Source organism: Galeopterus variegatus, unplaced genomic scaffold (assembly GCF_000696425.1).
Source record: "Galeopterus variegatus unplaced genomic scaffold, G_variegatus-3.0.2 Scaffold2527, whole genome shotgun sequence".
NCBI classification, from domain to species: Eukaryota; Metazoa; Chordata; class Mammalia; order Dermoptera; family Cynocephalidae; genus Galeopterus; species Galeopterus variegatus.
This window is the reverse complement of record NW_007728638.1, coordinates 75,364-87,354: the sequence shown is the minus strand read 5'-3', so window position 1 is coordinate 87,354 and position 11,991 is coordinate 75,364. Positions and strand designations below refer to the sequence as shown.

General features: G+C 47.0%; 1 protein-coding gene across 1 annotated transcript in view; it reads left to right on the top strand.

Moving 5' to 3' along the window:
* LOC103598200 (chromosome unknown open reading frame, human C16orf95) overlaps positions 1-7,994 on the top strand; it is a gene marked incomplete at its 3' end in the record, with an annotated part of 12,518 nt that extends 4,524 nt beyond the window's left edge. The window contains exons 4-6 of the mRNA XM_008582161.1: positions 4,197-4,343; positions 5,047-5,083; positions 7,784-7,994. Coding sequence (XP_008580383.1) covers positions 4,197-4,343; positions 5,047-5,083; positions 7,784-7,994 — 395 coding nt within the window. The remainder of the gene's footprint in view (positions 1-4,196; positions 4,344-5,046; positions 5,084-7,783) is intronic.
* Between the last annotated feature and the right edge of the window lie 3,997 nt (positions 7,995-11,991).

Here is an 11,991-nt window from a genome sequence, read left to right as displayed (position 1 = left end):
CGCACCCCCCAGTGCCGCCCCCGTACCGGACCGGGACCGGCAACGGGATCGCAACCCTCGGTGTTGCCCCCGCGCCTCACTCAGCCAGTGAGCGGGAACCGGTCTGTATGTGGGATCCGAACCCTCGACGGGAGTGCCGCCACGCTTCCCAAGCGGCGCACTAGCGCAGTGCGCCACCGGGCCGGCCCATCTCTTTGTAGTTTTAATTTGTTTTTCTGTAATGACCAATGATGTTGAAGATTTCTTCAAATGTTTTTGCCATCTGCATGTCTTACTAGATGAAGTATCTGCTCAAATATTTTGCCCATTTAAAATGATTGGGTTGTTTGGTTTTTTCTTACTGAATTTTGAAAGTTCTTTATATATTCTGGTTGCAAGTTCTTTTTTTTTTTTTTTTTTTTGGTGGCTGACCAGTATGGGGATCTGAACCTTTGACCTTGGCGTTATCAGCACCATACTCTAACCAAGTGAGCTAACTAGCCAGCCCTTTGCAAGTTCTTTATCAGATATTCAGTTTGTAAATAGTTTTCCATGTCTTTGGGTTGTCTTTTTATTTTACACTCTATCTTTCAAAGAAAGAAGTTTTAAATTTTGATGAAGTCCAATTTATTAATTTGATCTTTTCTGGATCTTGCTTAGATATGCCCATCCCGAGCACAGCAGTGGATCATGCTTTAGGTGTTGTGTCTTAGGTTTAGGCAAAAGAAATCTGTGCCTAAACCTAAGGTCAAGGAAGATTTTTTCCTATTTTTTTCTTCTAGAAGTTTGATAGTTTTATGTGTAGGTCTGTGATCCATTTTGTTTTAATTTTTGTGTAAGGCATGAGGCATGGATTTTTTTGCATATGGATGTCTAATTTTTCTAGCACCATGTGTTAAAAGGACCATACTTTCTCCACTGATTTGCCTTTGCACCTTTGTCAAAGGTCAGTTGTCCAGGGTTGGCCAGTTAGCTTACTTGGGAGAGTGTGGTGCTGATAACACCAAGGTCAATGGTTCAGATTCCTGTACTGGCCAGCTGCCAAAAAAAAAAAAAAAAAAAAGATCAGTTGTCTGTATATCTGTGGGCCTATTTCTGGACTCTTCTCTTTTACTGATCTACTTGTTTATCTTTATGCCAATACTACGCTGTCTTGATTACTGTGGCTTTATAATAAGATTGGAAATCAGGTAGTGTTAGTTCTCCAACTTTGTTTTTCTTTTTCAAAATTGGCTATTCAATTTTTTAGTTTCCATTTCCAAGTGAATTTTAGAATCAGTTTGTCAGTTTCTACAAAAATGCCCTATAGGGATTTTGACTGGGGTTGTGTGGAATCTATAAATACATTTGAAGAGCATTGTGTTCTGGACAACGTAGAGTCTTCTGACCCATAAACATGGTACATCTCTACATTCATTTAGGTCTTCTTTAATATTTCTCAGCATAAGTTTGCAGTTTTTAGTGTACAGGTCTTACACATCTTTTTGTCAGATTTATCTATAAGTATCTCATATTTTCAGTGATGGTGTTTTTAGATTTTGATTTATGATTTTTCATTGCTAGTATTTAGAAATACTATTGATTTTTTTTATATTATTCTTGTATCCCACAGTATGTTAAACTCATTTATTTTAGTAGCTCTGGGGAGGGGAGAGGGGCTGGAGGGTGAGTTGATCACCAGTGGCCAGTGACGTAATCATCAAGCCTGCGTAATGAAGCCTCTGTAAAAAATTCAAAAGAACAGCGTTTAAAGAGTTTCCAGATAGCAGAACACCTGGAGGTTCCTGGAGGGTGGTGCACCTGGGGAGGGCATGGGAGCTCTGCGCCCCCTTCTCTGTACCTAACCCAGTGCATCTCTTCATCTGGCCGTTTACCTGTATCCTCTGTAATATCCTTCATAGTAAATGGGTAAATGTAAGTAAAGTGTTTTCCTGAGTTTTGTGAGCTGCTCAGCAAATCAGTTGAACCCAAGCAGGAGGCTGTGGGAAACTTGATTTATAGGCATATCTTAGTTTGTTTTCTGTTGCTACAACAGAATATTGCAGACTGGGTAATTTATGTGGCTTATGATTTTTGAGGCTGGGAAGTCCAAGAGTATGGCGCTGGCATCTGATGAGGGTCATCCTAGGGCAGAAGACAGAGGCAGAAGTGAGTGCATGAGACAGAGGGAGTTGGAACAAACTCCTGCTTCTATCAGGAACCTGCTTCCACGATGACTAACCCTCTCCTGCAACAACTGCATTAATCCATGAATGAGGGTGCAACCCTCATTTCCTAAACACCTCTTAAAGGTCCCACCTCTCAACACTCTTACAATGGCAGTTAAGTTTCAACATGAGTTTTGGAGGGGACAGTCAAACCATAGCAACTGGGTCCATCAGAAGCACAGTTTGCAACTTGGAGCTTGTGATTGGCATGTGAAGTTTCAATCTTGTGGGACTGAGCCCTCAACCTGTGGAATCTGATGCTATCTCCAAGTAGATTGTATTTAATTTAATTAAGTTCACCTAGTTGGTGTCCACTGGAGAATTGTTTGGTACGTGGGGAAAACTCCCAGATATCTGGTGGCAGAAGTGTTGTGTTGGGTCTAAGGAAAAACATTTTGGTTTTTTTTCTGTATTTCTAAGAGTTGGCGTTAGTGAGGTGGGGTTTGGTAGAATGGCCCTGGCTCACAGAAATACATGATTTGGAAAGAGAGAGGATGAAAGGGTGGGGATGACCTGTGATTCCTGGGAGGCTATGTGGCCACCCTGGTATGGAGCTGCAGCTGTGCTGAGATTAGTTCCTAAAGGCAAAGTTACCTGTGGAAACTGGGGATGGACCCATCTCCCAGGGAGTTAGTTCACTGGATGCAGAAGGCAATGCAGACTAATCAGAAAAGGGCAAAATGTTCAACCCCCTGGTTATTGGCATTTGTAATAGCTAAAATGAAACTAAAATTAAAAGTGCTGGGTTGGACCTTGATGCTAGACTGAGCTCGGATCTCAGTGCATCTGAGGCTTGGCCACTAGCCTCACAGCCACTCCAGGGGAAGAACTACACCTGGACTTCAGAAAGTAATTCTCAGACCTCTGGTCACCAAGGCAGTCAATGTAGGGGGAAAGGCAAAACCAAGACATCACTGAAAGCAGAGGGTTTGGCGTGAAGGGCTTGTTTCATTTGGTGGGTTGAGCCATCAGCTTCCTGAGGGTCTTCTCTAAGATGGAGAGATCCACTGGTTTGGGAGCAGTGTCTTCGTTTTCTTCCCTCATTCCTAATGGCCGCTTACCACCTGGACCTGGAATCGGCTTGCCATCATTCCTCCTCCTCTTGTTGGCCAGACTATGTCCATGGTCTAACCCGAAGTCAAGGGGTGGGAGCTGCACCATCCCTCTGCTGGGAGGAACTGCAAAGCCACTGGGCAAAGGGTGAGGCTGGGGTGGGGTGAGGAGCTGGGGCAAGAGCCTGACCCACCACAACTCACAGACAAGCCATACTGCAGGTGTGTAAGTTGTGCATGCTGTGGTGCATGCTGTGCTCACAATGCTGCATTTTTGTGCTTCATGTCATGTCTCGGGGTTTATTCCATGTCAGTACAGGCAGAGCTGCCTCACTGTACCCAGAGGCTGCCGCTCCGTTGTCTTTGTGTCCTTTACTGTTGTCCCTCACTGGTGGGCACTTGGGCTGCTCGGTCACCACTGACAAAGGTGCAGTGAATATTCTTGTACATACGTCACTTTGCAAATGCACAAGTGTCCCCACAGTACACATTCCTAAGAGTGGAATTGCTGGGTTGAAGGCTGAGTCCCTTGTAGAACCTGATGGATCTTGTCAAATTGCCACCAGAACCCTCTGCCTAGCTGAGAATGCTGAGGCACAGAGAAGCTAAGTGTTGTTCCCAAGGAACACAGCTGGAGACCTCTAGGCTCAGGACAGAGCCAGGTCTGTCTCTGAATTCCAACCTGCATGTCCTGCCACATTGCCATGTGGACGTCCCACTGCAGAGGGGCAGATGGTGGGTACTGAGGACAGCGGACCATGGAGGTCCTGCGTCACTCACCTCTGTAAATGCCCTGAAGGGGAGACCATGTTCCTTTGGCGGGGGTGGTTGTGGGTGCTTGTGGGAGGGAAGGGAGTTGCTCTGCAGGGCCCATCCCCTGATACTAAGACTGAGCCGGGGGCTGTCGGGGCCACAGCTCCATTCCCTTTGAACCTTCTCTTCCCCTCCTCTCTGTTAGAGCCAAAAGATGGTCCGGTTTTATATCCCCAACACCACTAAGGCGTGCCCCTGCCTGTGCCACCACTTTGGGGGCCGCCTCCCGGTGCCTAGGGATCAGGCAGTGATGCCCTACTGGGTGCCCCAGGTCCTGAGGTCGCAGAAGAAGGTAAGAAGGAGGCTCACCCAGCAGGGGGGCTGGGCCTGTGGAGGGACAGGGAGAGGACGGAGCCCAGGCTCCCGGGTCTGCCTTGGCTGGTGTCCAGAGAAGACCCCCTGAGTCAGTGGCCAAGGGCAGCAGAGCACAGAAGGCTTGGTGCGAGTGTGGGGGTAGCCAAGACTTGAGAAGGGCGGCGGGTGTGTGTGTGTGTGTGTGTGTGTGTGTGTGTGTGTGTGTGTTGCACTGTCCCACGATGGTTCTAGCACTTGATGCTGCTGCCATCTCTTCCTCTTCTCCTCCACCTCCCTTGCCTCACTGCCTCCTCCCACCACGCCCTCCTCCCTGACCTGGGGGGTCCCTCCCCCATCTCTCTCCATTGATAGCCACTGGCCCTGGCAGGCGTGTGCAGAGGGAAGGGGATGCTCTGTCCTCTACACTCTGTCTAGTTCTGGGGCAGTGCTCCCACCAGCCCCACATGCCCCTTCTCTCCTTCGCTCCCCTCAGTGTTCTGTGGGTGGGTAGAGGCTTCCTCTCTTCCTCACCCTGACTCCCAGCTGCTGCTGTCCACCACTGGGTACCAACTCGTCCCCAGGGTTGGGACCCAGCAGCCTCTGAAGAGCTGGTCACGCCCCTCCCAGGGGGGGTCTAAGTCCAAGTCACTGGCCCTCTTCTCCATGCACTGACAAGGGCTACCCACATTCTTGTCTTTTAGATGGTGAAAAGACAGCAGACTTTCACAGGCGTCCAAGGTAATCAACTCTGTGGTCTCCTTTCCTGTCCCCTCCCAAGGAAGGTGGGGTCTCCTGAGCATCATGGTGGGATAGGAGGACTTCTCTATGCCCAGCCATTTGCAAAACAAGGAAGATCACCTAGATGACACCTGTTCGGCTTTCCCTGCCCCTGCTCTCACCAGCCATCCCTTGTCACCCAGTGAACCCCGAGAAGCCTCAGCACTCCAGGCAGACCCTACCAATCTACCAGCATTGGCTCTCAAGATGAAGCCAATTTGCAAGCTGGGGTTAGATGATTCTACAGTGCTTTTTTTAAAAGCTCTAGTCTTCTGTAGTTCATGACATAGTGTGTGTACATATATACATTTATGACATAGTGTACATCTCTATATACTCATGACATAGTACATATCTCTGTATATGTCCTATTATATACTCACACATCCGTATATTCATGGCACACATTTATAACACAACATTCGTGCATATTTTCCTTATGTAGTATATTCATGCATTCGTATATTTGTGACTTAGTATATATACATTTCATATATGAGAGGTCTTCAAAAAGTTCATGGAAAGAATTGTATAATCTTTTAATTTCATTTTTCCATGAACTTTTTGAAGTGCTCTTATATTCATGATAGACGTAGTATATTCTCGCATTCACGTATTCATGATACAGTATATATTTATACTTGACAAAGCATATTCATATATATCTGATGTGGCACACATTTTCACGTATTTGTGATGTGCCACATATGTTCATGTATTTGTGACCTGGTTCATACATTCATGTATTCGTGTCATGGCACATTCTTGAATTTGTGATGTGGCACATATATTCACATGTTTGTGACATGGTACATACAGTCCCGTATTTGTGGCCTGGCACATAAATTCATGTATTCATGATGTGGCATATATATTTTTTACATTCTTATGATGCAGTTTACTGGGAGACAAGCATCTGCACCCCGACCGTTACTTTCTTGGCCTCTAAAAGGAGTGGGCTTGCTGGTCTTGAAGGCACTTCCCAGCCCCAAGGAGCTGATGTGCCTGTGTTCCTAGGCTGGGGTCATGTCCTGCCTTGGGCACGCGTGCTACCATGTGGTGAGCGCTCCTTGGCAAATCCCAGAGTGGAACTGGGTTCCTGGGAGAGGTGAGGGATTTGAGTGGGACTCCCAGAGGTGAGGGGTGGGGATGGTCTGGGAAATGAATAACCACCAACCACTGTGCCCATCTTTTAATGGTGCCAAAATGAGTGAATTTTCCTAATTATAAAAGTGACACAACTATTAGGAGTGTAAATTGTCATAGTATTTGTGGGGCAGTCTGGAGGTATCCATCAAATTTTAAAATGTGCATTATCTTCTATCGAGCACACCCATGTCAAGACAGGTCTCACTGCTGCTGGGAGATTAGGATCTTTTTCTCTTTTAGCCTCAAGTACAGAGTGATTTAAAAATGTGAGACATTTTCTTTGTTCTCAAATCTAACTGATTTCCTTTTTAAAGAAAAAATTTAGGGCCGGCCCAGTGGCGCACTCGGTAGAGTGCGGCGCTTGGGAGCGTGGTGGCACTCCCGCCGAGGGTTTGGATCCCATATAGAGACCGGTCTGCTCACTGGTTGAGCGCGGTGTGGGCACGACACTGAGGGTTGCGATCCCGTTGCTGGTCGCGGTACGGGCACGACACCGAGGGTTGCGATCCCGTTACCGGTCACGAAAAAAAGACAAAAAGGGAAAAAAAGAAAAAATTTATATCTCTGTTCTTATATTTTCCTTATAAAGAGAGGGCTTATATGTTTTTCTTCTCTATGCTTTGTGATAGAATTCTTTATAAGGAAAATATATTTGTGTGGAGACGGGTTCCCGCTCACTGGCTGGGCGTGGTGCGGGCACGACACCGAGGGTTGCGATCCCGTTACCGGTCACGAAAAAAAGACAAAAAGGGAAAAAAAGAAAAAATTTATATCTCTGTTCTTATATTTTCCTTATAAAGAGAGGGCTTATATGTTTTTCTTCTCTATGCTTTGTGATAGAATTCTTTATAAGGAAAATATATTTATATTTTATATTGATAGTGCATTTTTATCTTAATACAGAGTGTATATTTTATATTAATAGTATGTTAATAGTGTAATAAAAAATAAAAGATAAATATAATATCAAGAGGATCACATGTTGACCAAAGCAGTCTGGAAATGTAAGAGAGCGTCAAGGAAAGGGAAACACCACCATTCCGTGGGTGGTGTGGCCATTGTTAACTACTTACGGAGAACTTCAAGTACTCACAAAAGTGGAGATTGGTTTAGGTTTAGATAAGCCCTGTTTTCCCGTAACTCAGCTCCAATCATTGTCCAATCCCATTTCATCTGATCTTCACCCCCCACCAGCAACAAGAAAAGATGAATTTGAAGCAAATCCCAGCTAGAAATTGTATTATCCAGAAATGTTTCAGTATGCTGCTCTAGAAGATAAACTCTCTTTCAGAAACACGGCTGTGAGGCTGTCATTGCTCAGGCAATAATGAACCAGCAGTACTTTCTTCATCTCACTGAACATGGGGTCAGTGTCCACACCCCTGGGGCTGTGACTGCCTCTTGCCAGTCCGCATTTCCTGGAGGCTTCCGGGCTGGTGTCGCAGCCTCTGCGTATCCTATACTGACTCCGGGACTGTGCCCTGTCCTCACTCCTGCCCTTTCTCCACCTAGAAACCCCCTTGGACTTGCACTCCTGTTACAACCGCTGGCAGGTCTGCTGCAATGAGGGCCTCCTGCTGAAGTGGCAGCAGCTCCAGGCCCTTCACCAGGATGAGCCACTGGCCCTGGGGAGGGGAGCCAGCTCTCCGGCCTCCCTCCTGTCCCTTGGCCTCAGCCTTCTGACCCTCCTTCAGGCCATCCTGAGGGTCATTGAGGCCATTCGGTGAGCAGGTGGGGAGTGGGGCACCGAGGGTGGCCCTGGGCCCATCTCCCATTCCCTGGGCGCTTTGCCTACCTCCCTGGGGCAGGTGAAGTTTAGTAGAGGTCAGGGGTGTGGGGGACTGGGTCACAGTTCAACAAAAGAGTAAGATCTGGCTATGTGTGTGACACTTGCATGCAGACAAGGGTCTGCTCACTCACGTCCAGAGGCGTCAGTGCCAACAATGTAGGTGGGGGCTACGTGGGGGCTCTGCCACCTTTCCTTTTCTACCTCTTCCTGTTCTCAAGTTCTAACATTGCCCTGCTCACAAAGACTGGTCCTCATTGCATAAATTTCCATGGTGGCGGGGTTGAAAGTGGATCTTAGAGCCTGCTCACCCAGCAGGACCCTGGGATTTGAACGCACCTTTGGGGCTAGAGACCTGCTGCCTCTCCCACAGCTGCAGCCCCAGCCATCAAGGCTCCACAGCGGAGGTCCCTTTCCTCTGGTCTCGATGCCCCACTGCGCCCAGGCTCCGAGTTTTATACCTGACCTTTGCGGCTGCACAGCCATTGTTTCCTGCTGCAGTCTCACTCCCACGAAGCCTCCAGGGCCATTCCCTGGGTCATGGCAGAACCTGGTGACCTGGCCGCTCCCTTCTCCTCCTTTACTCTTGGCCTGTATAGCATCTCCTTGGAAAAACCTATCCTCCTCCTCCCCAACCAGCCCCTTCCCATTCAGCCTCTTACATGACCACTATATGGAAATGCAGGCAGAGATACACACATACATTTAGGTAAATGGAAGACCTGTAAATATGTGTTAATATAGAAATATACACAGTTCAGATTTACATGTATCTACTTGTTTGCTTTTTAATTGTCTGCCTTCTCCACTCAGTGGTAGGAGGAATATTCTAGAAAATGTCCAGTATCTGACAGTAGTGTCTTTGCCCAGTTTTCTAGTGGTTCACACAGGAGGTTAGCCTTGTCCTTGTCGCTTTGCTGTGGCTAGTAGCCACGTCCCTCTCCCCTGCCGTTTGCCTCTCCATTCCTTGTTTTGGACACTGATGCTGCTTCTGACCCCTGCAGTCACACGTGATACTGTGATGGGCTTCTGTGGGCCTGGTGGCACAGGAGGGGTTGTGGGGGGGGGGGCTCGCATCAGCTTGGTATTATCTCTGAACACGAGTGTACCAAAGACCAGCATCAAGAGGTTTCCCTTCTTTGTTTCTTTCCTTGAGGATTTATCTTTCTTTTCATGTTGGCAACTGGATATCAAATTTAGTTTGAATCCCCTATGCCCACTCTGGGAAGAGCAAAGAAAGAAACTTGACTGTGAATGATAAATGTTAAGTAGATGGTCAGTGTGGGCCAGGGGTTGGGGGGGGGGGGGTCGCATCAGCTTGGTATTATCTCTGAACACGAGTGTACCAAAGACCAGCATCAAGAGGTTTCCCTTCTTTGTTTCTTTCCTTGAGGATTTATCTTTCTTTTCATGTTGGCAACTGGATATCAAATTTAGTTTGAATCCCCTATGCCCACTCTGGGAAGAGCAAAGAAAGAAACTTGACTGTGAATGATAAATGTTAAGTAGATGGTCAGTGTGGGCCAGGCCTCATGTTGGAAGCACCTGGTAAGTTGGAAGGAAGGAAGGAGGGAAGGAAGGAAGGGAGGGAGTGAGGGAGGGAGAAGCCCGTGCCTGGTTGCAGAGATCTGGAGTGAAATGGTCTGCAGTGGAGCCTGGGCATGTGATTCTGTTCTGAAGTTCCCCAGAGGTGCAGTCAAGGCTGAGAGACACCTCCCTGTTTTCCACCTCCTGGATCCTGGCACCTATAGCTGCTGCCCATCTCCTCCCTTCCCTCTCAACATCTCGTTTAGAAAGACCTGGGAAGCCCATTCGCTCTGTGGTACCGCTGACTTGGGATTCTTCTTTAGGGTGTTTGCTCCTGAGCCAAGCTCTCAAGGCAGAGGTGCAGGCAACAAGCAGCCTTTAGGAGAAAATATCTTGTCCATCTGTGATGTGCAGAGTGCCCTGTGGGATACCCTAAGCCACATGCCAGCTTTTTCTCTTGGGAAGCCATGGCTGCCCAGCTGCTGGCCTGGCAGAGACTCGCTCCAGCTGCCAGCTGTGGAGAGAGGCGAGCTCAGAGCCCTTCCCAATGGGAGCCTCCAGGCACAGGGCCGCATCTGGCTCCTTCCGTTTTGATCAGGCCTGTGACAGCCTTCACTTGATCTGTTCCCTTTGCAGTTCTGCACAGCTGGGACTGTCACCCCTTTGCAGAGGAGAGAGTGGGCTCTTGGAGGGGCAGGGGCTCTCCTGGACCCCATGGCTGCACCCTGCCCTGAGTACAGTGGGAACCCAGTGACAACCCCTCCACTGTGGGGGCACCCCCACTTTCTACCTGAGGAGGATCCCACTAGGGGCAGTGCTGCCTCGGCCTGGGGGACAGTTCTCAGTAACTTTCTCTTTGCTTTCTAGCCAGTTTTTTGGGGTTTGAAGTTGGACTCTCCAGCTACTGTCAAGAACATCGACAGAAATGTTAGTCACAGTCAAGATCTTTAATGAAAGTCCTCAGATCAGGAGGAGTCCATGATGCCCACTGTTTTCTCGTGCACTATAATTCACACCCAGGATCCAGTCCTGGTGATCCATCATCAGGTGATTCTCAGTTGTAGCAGAGTGGATGTGAGCGTGGGTGACATTCTGTTATGAATGAGGCCAATAAATGTTATTTGTGAAACTTTAAAATGGCCACTTTTTAAATGATGAGCTCTGATTTTCCTTCATTACGAGGGACTTGCTGTCCATCTCTGTGTCCCTGGGGTAGGGGAGCCGCCCTCTGCCAAAGACAGCAGATCCACTGCACCAGGGTCCTGAGATAGTTCGGGCATGTTTCACGTGGTCTCACTTATGTTGCATAAAATTGCATGCAAATTTCAATTTTTAAAATTGAAGTAACATTTATGTATTGTATAATTCACCCTTTTCAATTATACTTTTCAGTGGCTTTAAATATGTTTACAGTGTTATGCAACCATCACACTAATTCCAGAATGTTTTATCATTATGAAAAGAAACCCTGTGCCCATTAATCAGTCCCTACTCCTTCCCTTGTTCCCCTAGCCCCTGGCAACCACTAATCTACTTTCTGTTTCTAAGGGTTTGCCTGTTCTGGACATTTCATATGAATGGAATTATACAATACCTGGTCTTTTGTGGCTGGCTTTCACTTATCATGTTTTTAAGGTTTATCCATGTTGAGGCATATATCAGTACTTCATCCCTTTTTATGGCTGAATAATATTCTATTGCATGGATATGCCATGCTTTGTTTATCTGTCATTAGTTGATGGACATTTGGGTTATTTCCACCTTTTGGCTATTGCAAATAATGCTGCTGTGAACATTTGTGCAAGTGTTCGTGTGGACATATGTTTGCATCTCTCTTGGGCATATGCCTAGAAGTAGGATTGCTGGGTCATGTGGAAACTGTATGTTTAGCATTTTTTTTTTTAAAAGATGACCAGTAAGGGAATCTTAACCCTTGACTTGGTGTTGTCAGCACCATGCTCAACCATTGAGCTAACTGGTCATCACTATATAGGATCTGAACCCAGGGCCTTGGTGTTATCAGTACCGCACTCTCCCAAGTGAGCCACGGGCCGGCCCCTGTATGTTTAGCATTTTGAAGAACTGCCAAGCTGTTGTCCACAGTAGCTGCAGTGCATTAGGGTTCCAGTTTCTCCATGTCATTGTTCACACTCTCAGAGTGTTGTCTATTATTTTGATTATAGCCATTCCAGCAGGTGTGAGGTGGTATCTCACTGTGGTCTTCACTTGAATTTCTCTGATGGCTAACGATGTTGAGCATCTTTCCATGTGCTTATAGGACATTTATATATCTTCTTTGGAGAAATGTCTATTCAAATACATTGCCTATATTTTAATTGGGTTATCTTTCTTTTTATTGTTGAGTTGTAAGTGTTCTGTATATGTTCGGGATACTAGACCCTCATCA